Source organism: Aptenodytes patagonicus, chromosome 1 (genome assembly GCF_965638725.1).
Source record: "Aptenodytes patagonicus chromosome 1, bAptPat1.pri.cur, whole genome shotgun sequence".
NCBI classification, from domain to species: domain Eukaryota; kingdom Metazoa; phylum Chordata; class Aves; order Sphenisciformes; family Spheniscidae; genus Aptenodytes; species Aptenodytes patagonicus.
In genome coordinates, this window is record NC_134949.1 from 80,969,618 (window position 1) to 80,984,479 (window position 14,862).

At 41.7% G+C, this 14,862-nt stretch overlaps 1 protein-coding gene across 3 annotated transcripts in view; it reads right to left on the bottom strand.

Annotated features, from left to right (window-relative positions):
• Window positions 1-2,264: 2,264 nt before the first annotated feature.
• LOC143163331 (protein mono-ADP-ribosyltransferase PARP12-like) overlaps window positions 2,265-14,862 on the bottom strand; it is a 35,887-nt gene continuing 23,289 nt past the window's right edge. The window contains exons 9-14 of one of the 3 annotated variants that reach the window (XM_076344510.1): window positions 12,340-12,460; window positions 11,683-11,779; window positions 11,178-11,256; window positions 6,942-7,072; window positions 4,880-5,031; window positions 2,265-4,246 (exon numbers count right to left, since the gene is read on the bottom strand). In XM_076344510.1, coding sequence (XP_076200625.1) covers window positions 3,963-4,246; window positions 4,880-5,031; window positions 6,942-7,072; window positions 11,178-11,256; window positions 11,683-11,779; window positions 12,340-12,460 — 864 coding nt within the window. In that variant the 3' untranslated portion in view covers window positions 2,265-3,962. Of the gene's footprint in view, window positions 4,247-4,879; window positions 5,032-6,941; window positions 7,073-7,794; window positions 9,225-11,177; window positions 11,257-11,682; window positions 11,780-12,339; window positions 12,461-14,862 lie in introns of those variants that run through there. The other 2 variants (XM_076344530.1, XM_076344521.1) reach the window with 2 other exon arrangements.

Sequence of the window (14,862 nt, forward strand, 5' to 3'; positions counted from 1 at the left end):
AGAGGATATTGTACCTACCTGTGTACAGCCACCATGCAGTCTCACAGGCCACGACAACACTTGGCATCGCTGAACGGGCTTGTTCCGAGGCCTCGAGTCTTTTTTCCTGAAAAATGGCATTGCATTTGTCTTGCAGACTGCTACTCGGAGCTGCCTTGTCTTTGAGATGTGAGAACCCAAAGAGCAGCTGTGCCAGAGGGCTGCACATTCACAGCTTTCACTTCTTCAGAGCTGTCGCCAACGTAGCATCTTTTTTTGCAGGGGCTTGAATGTGCCAGAAAGCAAAACAAAGCCCCAGAGCCTTGCTAGGAAACTCTGCTCACACCATTCCAGTTCACAGATACCTCAAAACACTCCCCATCTTAATACTTGAAGGGTTTTGGGCGGGGTGGAGGGAGGAGACACAACTAACAGAGCTGCTGACCAGCTGACTGCTAGGATTGCATCTGGCCCACGCTTCATTGTAAGCAAACTAGCTGGTTGGCACCCCAGCTCACAGGGGTAGACTGGAAAAAATTATATCTAGAGAGAGGTAAAATGCAACAAACTTGTTAAGATTTTTTTTTTTTTAAATAAAAAAATGTACGGTGGTACTGCTCATAACACATTCTGTGGTGCTATTGTCTAAACTCTTCCTGTGTCTTGGGACATGAGAAGTAGTTATTCCTTCAGTCTAAAAACAGGAACAAAAAGAAGGCATCCAGAACTCAAGAGCAGCAGTATCTGTGTTCATGAAGAGCCCTTATAATGCCATGCCTAAAAGAAGGTGAGGTTACTGGATTAAACACGGAATATGCCTTTAGCAAATGCATTTTTAGCCTTTTCTGAACCAGCTTGTTCTGCACCTATTGAATTCCCTGAAAGCCATTAATCAGATTATAACATAAGGCTAGTGAATGAGGCAGATGCAGCAGGGCAGTCAATAGCCTGCTTTTAGCCAATCCAGAAATCCAAGAAAAGCATCAGCAGTGACAAATCGAAGTGCTATTATCACACGTAGGCTATTTCAGACAAAAACATGGCTCAAGCAGCAGTCTCAATAGGCAGAGCTAGGATTGCCAGAAAAAAGCAAATATGGTTTCTGCTCGGAGTCACTAGGATGAAAAAAAACGACTTCCAGAATTCTGTTGGTTATCATGAAAACACACTTTGATTTGGTCTTACCTTGAAGCTGGCTTGTTGCAGCAACAACTGGAACCATAATTCAGCCCAGTGGCTACACAGCTGCCAGACAAGGCATTATTCCTCTCCTCTCACACACTATGCCTTTTACCAAGCTCAAAGGGCAAAGGATTACTGTCGGCCTGTGGCAAGCATGGCATTTCTCTTGCAAGCTGTTTTTCTCGGCGTCAGTTAGGAAGAGGCTGGGGTGCCAGTAGGTGGGAGAACCTTTTTTTTCTTTATGGTCCATCCTCCTGCATTCAGAGTATGTTTTTTCTAGCTTCCTTCCCTCTTCAGCTCAGTTACCCAGACTGAAGTTCTTGTCTTCCTTCCTTCCTTCCTTCCTTCCTTCCCCAGAGCAGCTCTCATCTACAGTCCAACCCCACCATTGGCTATTAAATAGCCAATATCCTGTGCACGAGAGAGTTGTGCCCCCACCCGCAGCATTTCTTGCCAGACCTATGGAAGTGCAGTTTTGACAATGTGAAGCACAGCACTGGAGTTCCCGTTTCTTCCCTTGTCCTTCCTCTAGATTTTGTGATTTGGATTGATTGTAAGTTGTCAGCATCTCACTGGCATTCTCCATATGCTTGCCTGTCTTGTAGCTTACAGGGGTGGGGGGAAGTGCAGCACTGAGTCTTACAGGTGCTTAGTTCAGATTCTTTAAAAGTAACTCATCGAGATGTTCAAACAAGTGCATCCTTAGAATAAGTCAATACCTGACTACTTCTACGTATTAAAACCAGTAGTTCTGCTACTACTTCACCTTATTCTTTCCCCTTTTTTTAGGACTTCAACAACGGCTCAGAGCAGCTGTTTAATTACATGGAGTCCAACCAAACTACTACAGCACTTAAGGGTATCTTAGTTAGGAAGTTCATGTACAGAAATATTCTCTGTGAATCAGACTGTATTGTATCCTTCATACTTAGCTAAGCGTCTACACTAAAATGTAAAACTACATCCATGCAGTTCCCCGGTTCAGAAACACAGATGAAAGGAAGACACTGAGGACATGTATTAAGTGGCTAGTTCACTAGGTCTGTTTAGTTGTGCTGTTAAGTTTACGTACGGAGACAAACTGCACACTAATGAGCAAAAAGTGAGCGAAAACACGTTTTATTTGCAAATATGGCAAAACTCAACAATTTGGGAACTACAGGCAAACAAAAGAGAGAGATCTTAAAAAGTGGTAAAATCTTCCCCTTTTAATGCATTACTGATGCAATGTTTTCATTTAGTTCTAAGACAGGAATTTTAGTAAGATTTCCTAGTTTTATATATTTCCCCATCCTCTTGGTAACTTGCAAACTTTGAGTAGTACATGTGGTTGACGGATCTGTATCAAAGATGCAAATAACTGGGAGGTTATTCATGTTACCGTACAGCTTATCTGAAAGCAAAACTTACTGCTCCTCTGTCCTCAGCAAGGGTTTCCCTCTTAACAGCTAGACTGCCTGAATAAGACATCTTTGTACAGAGGGTATTCAGTTCAATTAACTTACAAACTCCTTATTAAAATTCAGTAGAAACTCTATATGAGTTTCTGTATTTTCTTTTTGGGACAATAAAAAGCATATAACTTAATAAAAGAGGGCTTAACCACCATTAGTAGGGTTGTACATCACTGATGGAGACAAAGCAAGTTTATCAAAAGCAGACCCAGGGAAGCAGTATCCAGGATCACCCGCAGCTACCTCAAGACACAACGAGGAACTACACTTGTCAGCGAGTTGCCCAATGCGATGTGGGCAACAAAACACGTATACAAAGTGCCTTAGGACAGCAGTTCTACCACTGGCCTCGAGAGAACATAACCGGTCCCTTCCAGTCATGTCTGATTTCTGGAAAAACGAAAATTAACGTATACAAATAGGACAGAAAATACCAATGCTCCTTAAGATGCTTCTCCTGTCCTATAGCATTTGCTAAGCAAATGTTCACATTGAGAAAATACGTGGCCACATTCACTTGAAAGCCTGGCTTGTTGTGACACAGCCTTTATATGCTTACAGCCATTAGTTGCAGCCAACCACCAAATTTTAGCCCCTGCTTATTCATAGGTTGTGACTTTCACAGTTTCACTTGAGCTCTATTTTTGTATAGGTCACACAGCAAGTTACTGCAGATCTGCAGAAAAAACTTGATCCAACAATTTCCTGATCCAAACAGTAGCTGCCATTGTACAGATGAAACTTCTCCACTTGAGAACTTAACGACATGGATTTAAAATAAGCTTTTTATTTTTTTGTTTTACCATTTTAAACTTGAAACTAGTATCAGAAACTAACAAGCAGCACTTGGAAAACTAAGTCAGGTCATTCTTACCTACACTGATTTGTTTAGAATTGTGATAGACGACAGGATCAACGACAGCCATATTCTGCACTGAAAAGATCTTTGACTACTAAAAACCTGAGAGTTTGCTTAAAAACTACTGTACTGTTAATTTTTCTCTTAACTGAACTGTTCACAAAGAGAAATCCTCTCTACTCTATTTCTAAGAAAATGCCTTTACAATTATTTGCCCACAGAAGTCATGACATTCTATTTCCCATCCCATGATTCTGATTTTTCTGCTACGGTTATCCAAATGTCTATGCTTCATTTAAGAGAGGAAGAGGAGAAGACAAGGCAATTAGTCTCAACAAATGTAACATCTGTTTTGCCAGCCCTCCTCAATACAGAAATTCTTTGGATTAACATTCCAAAGGATTATATTAAAAAGAAAGAAGTCACCGAGTGTGAGAACACCTGCAATATGGAAAATAAGATGAGGGATACAAACAGCTCTGATCCCTCTAAGATACAATACATTTTTTTTCTTCCTCCTTATACTCTATTATATACTCTGGGTAAATCTGGTGTTTTTCAAAGACAACAAAAATGGAGGGATTTAACTCATCGTCCACACAGCTGTCATAAAACCGAAGCCCGCCAACAGACTTTGTCGGGGGGCGAACGTAGGCTGCATTGCCTTTAACATAATCTCCAACCAATACACGAGCCACGAACATGATGTTTGTTTTCACCGCAGGCTGACAGTATGTATGGGAATAGGAAGCATCTCTAGCAAAGTAACTTCCTAGAAAATAACATGAAAACATGGTTGTAAGGAATATATATAAAGTGGCAGTGAAAACTGAGCATCCCCTTGTTTTTCAGGAGGTATTTGACCCGACTTTGACCAACAGGTCTTCTCTTACTCAGTTTACATAATACCATAGAAATTTTTACAAGAGAAAGGATTTCACCACATAATTTCCATTCAGAGTTTGCTATTTTAGGAATAATTTTTAAAAAAACAAAACATATGAAAACACTACAGGTATGTGTGTTATGATGAGAGGGATAGACAAGAAAACATGAGGACCTTCCACGATCATGCTGAGGGAATGCACACCCTTCTTGGCCCCTGCCATGAAGACTAGCGGCCATTTCTCTGGCAAGTTCAAATTATGACCTTGACCCTTCAGAAGATCCCACCTGCAGCAACAGAGGCTTTTTCAAATCCCTACATTAATTGTCTTAACGCCTTGTGAAAAGACTTACCCACACACAAAGCAAATTCTCGTCCTCTCCAGAGGAAAGGAAGATCATAATACCAATTCCTACCTCTTTTTTTCACCCTCTATAGTTAAAGACTTCAAAACTTTGATTGCTCTAGTAGCAGGGGAATCTAAGTAGACATCTAACACACAAAGTCACTTCTACGTACCATTTCCATAGTTAGTTCCATTGTTTCCACAAATTCTCCAGTCGAAGTTGTGAATGCAGATGGCTTCCACGACGGAGGTCTTGGTTCCGTGGAACAGGAGCCTTTCATTTACTTCCTTCCCTCCATTTTCCCTTTTCATCTGCGCCTTTTGCCTAAGAGAAAAATGCAGGGGAGGGGAGTGTGAGCCATGGAAGAAGAGGGAGAAAGGGGTTTAAAATTAAAAAAAAAAAAGTATATCATGTACATGTAAATCTCAGCTGGATGAGATTTCCAGTCTGCTTTCTCTCTCAGCTTGGAAGATGAGACAGACTAGCAGTACGATGAACAACTACAAGATGAGCAGTATACTGGTACCACTGCCCAGCAATTCTAGATAATTCTGGCTTTCTTCAGTGAATTTAAGTAAGCATTGACACTATTCTAGTTCCCACTGTACCAACCTTTTGCTCCTCTGTAGGGTCCTACTAGTTCTGCTTTAATGTCTCTTGTCCCTTCCCACCCCCAAACTCTCTGCAGAGCGGAGGCTGTACTAAGCACAGAGCCTCCATGCTCCAGCAGCAGGTAAAAGCTAGAGGCAGCCTGTTCTTCATTCCCCTAGCGAACTCAAACTGCTGTACACACGGGGCTAGTCATCCTGCAAGAGGACAGGGCTGTGCTGAGATGGGCTTTCTGCCTCGGCTGCACGCACCTAACGTTCCCTCTCTCACCTCTTCTGCTGTAACCCTCCACCAGCCTGAGCTCCTGCCCCTCGGTGAGATCAGTGCAGCTGAGGAGACAGAGCCAGAAGGAGAGAAACAGCCTTCTTTCACCACTGAAGACCTTACTGATTTAGGCCAGAGTCAGGCTGAGCTATGACCAGTATCAAAAGACGAATCACAACAGAAGGCTCAACTGGTATCTCCTGTCACCATTTCACAGCATCCAGACATCCCACAGGTTTTCAGAAGCTGTTGAAGCAGTAATACTCTTCAGGAAGTGATCAGCTACAAAGTAAACAGAGCCGGGGAGAGGGGAGAATCCTTCCAACTTGTAAAACTGCGTAAATGAAAAGTTAAGAGCAGTGGCCTTGTTGAAATTTGTTGAAAACTTGGCAATGTTAAACTTTGCCTGGTTAGCTTAATTATCTCATTGGAGGAGGAGAAAAAGTATGCACTATGACATGTTTTGAAGTGTCTTAAGCTTTGCTGGATGACAAGGTTTTATGAAATTGTTAGCTGATAACTTCCTGGGTTCAGTCACTTTGCAGGTGAAAGTACTTATCTGAGCAGTATTTTTCTTCTCCATTACTATTCCATACAGTCCTTGAATACTTCCATTAAGTATCTGTGCTTTTGTTTTAAACTAGACAACTGTTCTGTGCAACAGCTTAATCTGCTACCAAATTAACCTGAACCTGGTCATTTACTGTCACGAGCACCAGCTCCAATCTGTTAGTATCTAGCTTGGCGTAAGTACCTGGAGTTCAGTATCACTGATGCAGGTGTTGAAGACCAGGAAGGGGCTCTGGAACTCGGAATCCTTATGCGTTAACTCAGTGATCTCTTTCTCAGTGAATACTGACTTCATTCAGCAAAGGTACTCAAACTTGAAGAAGCCTTAAATAAATCTGACTGCCAGAGGTGGGGGGAGGGAAGAAAGGCCCAAGCACCCTTACCCTAGCCCACTTCTTTTCTAGGAAGTATTTCATATACTCTAACAGAGAAACATTTGTAACAGACAGAATGCATGTGCAGCAGGCAGTCACTGTTCAACCCCTGAGACAATATGCTATTCCACATCACTGTGGCTATCCTCATCCCAATTTTGTGTCACTTGTGTCTTTCTGTCCATACCCCTCCCCCCATCGTCCAAGGAGTCATGCAAAGGGAACCTCCCCCCAGGAGCATGGCATTCTCTGGAAGGCCTTGGACACTTAATTTCACTCCTGAAACTGCCCCTAAGAAGGAAATATCGGTCACATTAAAGGACAGGTGGTAACGTCTTTCCTTTCCTAGGCAGAAAATATAGGACACCAGCTCTTGGAGACTTCCCCCCCCTTAACGACGAGGAAACAAATACTAACCACTGAAACACCTTCCAGAGGGATGGATTCTGAATCCTCTGTATTTTAAGGACATTGTAGCTTTTCATAGTCTGAAGAAACAGCTGCTTTATTGTGTTGTATTCAGAGGTTGTATTACTGACGTCTACTGCCTATAAAATACAAACCAAAGCAAAAGAAGACATGAGGCTTCAGTTAGCTCGTAACACACAGAAGCCCAATTACAGCAGATATACTTCCAGAAGGGTCCCCAAACTATACTTGCGAAGGTTAATTTAATGCTTTAGATTGTGACTTTGTGAATAATTAAGACAGACACTTAATATGTAAATTGACACTTTTCGTGTTTAAAAATCCATCAAGAAACGCACATTTTTCCCAAAGAAGTTAAGGCAAAACATAATTAAAACATGATTCGAGCTCTTCTGCTTGCTTATGTCATGCATACATTTTCCAATTTTTTCCCCAACGTAATCTGTCTTTAATCTTCTAGAACAAACACTTCTCTTCTGTAAACCAGACTGAAAAATGCATAATGCTGGCAGACTGATGTCACTTGGTAATACTTCCCACTTTACTGCTGCCTAAGTCAAGTGGGGACTCGGGATGTCTTAAAGTGAAATGCCCAACATCCCACGTATCAAAGTTGTTTTGTAAGCAGGAAAGCTGCGGTCATCCTAGGAGGTAATACGAAATCAAGATCTTAACTCGTCAGGCAAAAGCTCCACGTTTTAGAAGGCTGAGTTTAGAGGGGAGATAAAATAGGACTTGTATTTCACAGCTGCATATAAATAAAGCACTGTTTTTCTGGACACCATGTCCAGCTTGTACATTAAATACTTACTGAAGAAGAGGCCTATCGTAGGAAAGTCTTCTAAAGATTAAGAATAAAGTCAGCTGCACAAGGAAGAATTATTTCTTTGAATTTATTAAAAGGCTTTTACAAGGTTGAATGAAATTTCCCATGTCTTAATACAAGAATATTTTGCAAAGCCTCTTTACAACACAACACATAAAACAATTTGGATGGGCGAGTGTTTATTATCTGCATGCTCTGTGACACCACAGCTCAAGTTGCTCAACATACCTACAAGATGGAAATTATGTCACTATATTTCAGTACTACATCTTTTATCGATACATAAACAATTCTTATTTAGACTACAAATATGCTTTTGCTGTGTTGCATCTTTTACTGAGGAACTGTAACCTTTCTGGGTAAAACAGAGGGTCAGCCACATGGTACAAGGCCTAATCCTGTAAGAAAGGTACTTCAATTATTTTATCATATGACGGCCTCCAAGCAACAAAGCCAGTTCTCTTTGGCACAAAAACTTTGTGGGATTGTCCTCCTTTCCCCAAGGACACTTCCCCTGTTAATAAAGGGTAACACCACATTGCTACTGCAGGTTGATACTTCATAGCAACATAACTTCTTTAGCTCTTTTCATCTTCAGACCTAAAAAGGAAAATCCTAGAGAGGATAAGCATTTGCTAACCCACTACCAAGGAGTGGAGTTTCTGAGGCAGAGAAAGAATCGCTGCCCTGACAATAATGTCTATGAGCATATGACCGTACAACGAACAGTACTCTCCGATATCAAACCGTGATCTCCGGCTAACTTAGGTTTTGGAAGGAGCATAGTTTGTATTAGTGACAGTGACCCAACTAGAACTAATGTCTATGAAGTATACAGATAGACTCTCCACGTTGCATCAGCTCCCATTCTGTTACAGCACAGCAATCTTTGGCACGTGTGTCAGGATTCAGCAACATAGCAGCCACACAAAGACATCCTCGGACATAAAAATACATAGTCATTGCACACATTTCTCAGTTGTACATCAAAGATACAATTTAAAACCCAGCATGAAGTTCCAAGACAATATCATTTCCTTTTTTTTGCCTTTAAAAGGTTTACCAAGTACTAATTCCACTTTGTTAACCAAAGACAGAAGAGATCTGCACCAACTTTCCAACTGGTGTTACCAATTTCCCTTGTGCATTTCATACACTCTACTTTCTATAGAACTATGATTCTAAACGGTTTACAGATTAAGACACTGCAACACTCAAAAAATAAGCAATGTTACAAAACAGAGCTGCTCTTTTTAAGCAAAGATGACTTTCTCCCTATCTCAAATAGGTGTTCCTTTTTAAAATGGATCACTTCCAGCGCAGCAAATTTTGCCAGGATTATTTGTCAATGTCTGAAGAGAAGGGAATTCATCAAGTCGTAATTGTCAGATGTTACGATGGTCACCACATGCATGCAGAATCCCAGCCAGTCCCAATATTACCTACTGCAAAAAAACAAGCTTAGGGTCCCACAGAAATATTTAATCTAGCCCAGACTTTCACTTTTCGCGCCAACAGGTACTGTGGGCTTTGCCACTTTTTAGGTACAGAATTAACTTTTCCTTTCCTATGAAAGGCATTCGGTTTACAAAGTTAAGAAATGGTTTTCTTAGGTGCCAACTCAGCAAGCAAACTGAGCTCTGGGAAACAAGGTGATCCTTCTATTTCACGCATCCCCACAAGTACCACCAGCGACACCATGGATCTGCACATCGCATTCCAAAGCCTCTCACACTCACCTCAGTGACTCCGGGAACGCCCAAACAAATGGGCTCAACTAAAATTCAGACTGAAGTTTTCAGGGTAAATAAGGGAAGCAGTTAAGTACATGCAACTCTGAGACCTAAAAAGAACTGAGCTACCTGTCTTCCTGGCATTCTTTTGAAAAATTTAAGCTTATGTTAATCAGTTAGGCTGCTGATAAGCCAAGGGAAGAGCTGATTAGCTATATCCTTTATTATTTTGACAGAGCTCATAATATCACAGGCCCAAATCTTCAAAAGGTCTGGCTGCCAGATTCCCACACAAACTCATTATTAGTTCATTCAGCAGGTACTGGACACCTGACACTTTTACAATCTCAAAAAATTAGGGTTTTTTTTGCTAATTGTGAAAACAGCTATTTGAAGGGAGCTAATGTACAGACTTAAATTTTACCCATCGATTTTTCATCAGAACTGTATTTAGATGACTTTGCTATATACACACGTGGCCAGATACTGCTGTTACACTGAGTCAGGCATAATCCAACACCAGAGGGTAGTCAGGGAAAAATGAAACATTCACCACAAAGCAGAATAATGGAAACCAGCCCACGGAAGCCGAGAGACATGGCATTTCTGGTTCTCATGCCACTGCCAATGTAACTACACTAGGGAAAATAAAATACAAAGAGTGAGAATAGCAAGGGAGCTCTCTGTCAACCAAAAGTAGCCAGAAAGAATTCTGGAAATATGCTATTACTTCTGTCCTGTCCCTAGCCATCAAGACATCTGTGCCGATACAACTTGGTCAGCATCATACAAGATTTTGTGACACAGTCAACAAGGAAAACCTCTTATGCTCCACATTATGTGCTGTTCCTTTATCAGGATCAAAACCACTACAAAAACGGGCAAGCGTAACAGTGAAAAGCCTTTTTTCTAGCATACTGTAGTACTTCCAGAAGGACTGCTTCTTAATACCATTAGACCTAGTAATTTAAAAAACACCTGCACATTTTTGCTTGTGGTAGACCAAATAGGAACACAGACTTTGGGCTGGCAGGGGTTTGGTTTGTTGAAGAGATCACTGCAAATGTTTTTTTATATTCTGGGCTGTAACTCTCTATTTCTGCCATTCCTTGGGGCCATGGTCTGTGCTCAGATCTGTGATGTATGTGACAGTACTGGGTGACTTGAAAGAGCATATAGAGATTTCCTTTCTTAGGTCTCCAATCCAAACTTTATCCACCAACAGCCATGATGGTATTATTATTGGATGGCTTTTTAATGGCCTACACAGAAAGGGTTTGGTCTCAGCCCAGCTTCTAGTGAAGAAGAGGAGCTTCATGGAAGCTCCTTGCTTAACTGGTCCACCGAGTCACCAAGGTAAGCCATTTTTTCATTTTTAACAGTGAATCTTTTTGTCTTGAATTTGGTGAGTTTTATTTTTGCATGTGGATAGATGCCTAAAACGCAGATGAAGTTCATGGGAATTTGGCACCTTTTTCAGGAGCTCTTGGGAGATCACCTAGCTCTTTAGCATACCCACCCAAGAAGTCACTCCTGTCACTTTTTAGCATCTACCCAGTTACAATTGCTTCAGTTAAGCAGCGTTCTTCTTTGAATCGTGCCTTTCCATCAGAATTACAAGAGGGAAAAAAAAAAAAGAAAAAAAAGAAAAAAAAGGTAAGATACCTTGTATCCCAACTCAGGCAGTGCAGATTGATCCCAGTGGGTAGGACAGGCTTGATCTGGAATAGAAGAATCCCTCTGGCTGTTTGCAAACAGACAAAGCAAGGTGTTAGTAATTCTAGTCCTGCTCTGAACATTCAAATTGGCAGCATCCCCTTTGGCCAATTCCTACATTTAAAAATAAACAAAATAAACCACAAGAAACTGGGAAACGGCCTCATTCTGTGAGCTGGGCTTTGCATGCTGCCATTCAATTGTCACAGTCCTCTTCCACTTGTTTCTTCACCAGTCCTGTGGATGTGGTACCTGGAGTAACGTGTACCCCAGAAACCAGGTGATGCACCAAGCCAACAGTTTGTGATACAGCTTCTGTTCAGTCAAATGGGTATGTTTTCTTCTAGCAACAGCTGCGTTCTTTGCACAATCACTGCCAACACTGGCAGCTGTTTTGTCTTACAATTACTTCTGAAATACAGGATTAAAAAAAAAACTTGAGAGCATCATTTACCCTTTCTTTATCTTCTGCACATCTTCAGAAGACAAAAACTTTGGTCGCCTGCAGACCTGTCTTCGAGTTTTAAAAGACACGTTTGTCTGGGTCATTTCTTGAAGAGAAAAGAGAAGGAAAAAGTCATGAATAGGTCTACAAGATGGGGTCATTAATTAATGACAGTCATTCATTAATGAAAATATTCATTAATATTCATTGTCAATTCTATCTGCTGAAGAATAGTTGCACAAAGCCTATGTAAGCTTCTTGTCCTTCCTGTAATTGTTATTTAACCTGTGCCTATCTTGCTTGCTCCCTTAAGTCATTCATGCTCTTTAAACGTTGCTCCAGCAGCACAGAAAGATGCTCGATTTTTCATTTTTACCATCCACAGGGTTATCTCACTTTACTTAAGGTTTACTGTGAGTTTATGTGAAGCCTATGGGTCTTTTCATTTCTGGTCCAATGTGCATCTGGATAGTGTCAAGGAATAAGGGGGAAGGTTACTTTTGTAAGGAATTTCCTCTGGGCCATCACTACCTCGCTTCCCCTTCCAATCAGTAAATCTGGTAGTGTCAGTAAAAGAAGTCATAGCTTCTAAAAGCTGGGATAGCTTGCAAGTTAGTTTTTGTAAAGCACTGCGTAGTTGTAAATGAGAACCTTTAAAATGAGTACCTTTAAAACTGAGCTGGTAATGATACAAGCCAGCCTGGAAAGACACGATGGCGTCTGGATCTGCTAGGTACAAATTCTCAATAATGTCAGAAGATGGCGAGTTCACACTATCCCCTTCTCCCTTTGGGGTGGGGGGGAAAAGAGAGAGGAGAGTAATGAGTAAACACAGTCAGTACTAAACCCTGGATAACTAGTTTGGGTAGAGGGAAAAAAGAGGCAAAGAGTAGGATGAAGAGGAATCTACCCAGAACTGTCGTGGCCTAAAGCACAATTACCGAACACTCATAACTTACACACAAACACATAATTAGTAATGATGGACACACATGTATCCCATTGAAATTTCTGTAACAAGTTGTACTGGCTTGGGCTGGGATAGAGTTAATTTTCTTCCTAGTAGCTAGTACGGGGCTGTGTTTTGGATTCGTCCCGAAAACACTGTTGATAACACAACGTTATCGTGTTGATAACACAACATGTTATCAACACAAAGATGTTTTCATTACTGCTGAGCAGTGCTTACACACAGTCAAGGCCTTTTCTGCTTCTCACACCACCCCACCAGCGAGTAGGCTGGGGGTGCACAAGAAGTTGGGAGGGGACACAGCCGGGACAGCTGACCCCAACTGACCAAAGGGATCTTCCACACCATATGACATCATGCTCAGCATATAAAGCTGGGGGAAGAAGAAGGAAGGGGGGGGACGTTCAGAGTGATGGTGTTTGTCTTCCCAAGTAACTGTTACGCGTGATGGAGCCCTGCTTTCCTGGAGATGGCTGAACACCTGCCTGCCCATGTGAAGTAGGGAATGAATTCCTTGTTTTGCTTTGCTTGCGTGGGTGGCTTTTGCTTTACTTATTAAACTGTCTTTATCTCAACCCACGAGTTTTCTCTCTTTTACCCTTCCGATTCTCTCCCCCATCCCACTGGGAGGGACTGAGCGAGTGGCTGTGTGGGGCTTAGTTGCCGGCCAGGTGTGACAGATGCACTCGACTCCTTGACCAAACTAGTGTTATTTTGGTTCAGGCTCCAAAGGAAGGCTAGGCCATGACCAGGCCAAGAACTTCTCTAGCACCAACCTGTTCTCTGAAAATCCACACAGGAACAGGGTGACACGGTGAGCATTGACGCGTATGAGCTTGGAAACTGGAACACTGATCATGCGATTCGCACATGAATAGCAGGTGGTTCTTCCAAGACTAATTTGTCAAGGAACAAAGAATGTTGTGGGTACAAGGAGTCTCATGCTTACCTTTTCCATCGCATGTAATTTGACTACGAGCCAACCACTTTATTCCATAAATATGAGAGCCTGAGCGAGCCTTTTTTGAGCTCTCCCTGCTAAGGAGCAGGCTGCACAGCGGTGATCTCCCCTTGAGCTGGGACGCCTCTCAAGGTTACTCCTTGAGGCTGAGAGACCCTTACCAACTGCAGATCTTTGGTACATGACCAATATAGCGTATAATCTTGTATTATAGTGCACTAAGATTTTGTGTTGGTAACTTTGAATTATTATTATATCCTTTGTGCAGTAAATAATGGAGTGAACCTTGCCATCGTACTTTGTTAAGTCCCACTTTTACAACATCCTACTTCAGTAAAACTACTTTTGCTGCTCCCTTTGTTGATCATTCTTTAAACGGTCTAAAAATCTCCCCCGCAACAAACTGGTGTAGTCGCCTCTGCGACACCCGGGTTAAACAACAATGCAAGTATAATTCTCTAATGTACAAAACAATGTAAAATATGAGGGTATGCTGATGGAGATGCTTTCCATTTAAGCTGCCTACTGAAATCAAGGCCCACCATTGCCAGAGCCACTATATCCATCATCTTTCCCTGCCTACTTTTCCACGTCCCTGGATCACCTTTGTGTTCTGCCATTTGTACAGCTATACTGTAAACCAGACAGGGAAAACTCATCTGCCTTGGGGGAAGGAGAGATTCCTTATTTATTTCTTTTCCTGTATTTTTCAGATAGATCACTCTCTCATCAAAGAGGATTTGGCCACCCAAGGAAAAAGGTAACATTTGATCTGAGAGAGCAGAGCAATCCTTGCATGTCCAAGGAAGCAGGACAATGCTTAGAAGAGAGGCAAGACTACTTCCTGAATAATTTAAAAGGCAAGATATCTCAAGGACAGCGTATACATGTTAAATCTGCATAGAAGCCATGGACAACTCCAAAAGGGAATCTGACTAGAGAAGCCAGCATGCATCATCAAAAACAGTCTGATCAACACAAGCTGAAAAAAAGGAATTTTGCTTTCCTACATTTGCCAACACGGTCTTTGTCAGGAAAGTAGTTATAACAAATCATCCAGACACAGACAATCGTTTGTACTGAACCTCACTGCAAGGAGATAAGGCACGCTCCCTCCCCTCCAGCCTGTCATCATTTTATCACATCCGTTATGAACATCTGTAGCTTCATTGCCTTACTTGACACTGTAAAATTCAAGCACAACTATTTACTTCATTAACCTTGCTGAGTAAAGGGGAGTAAGGGGAAGAGCCTCCAC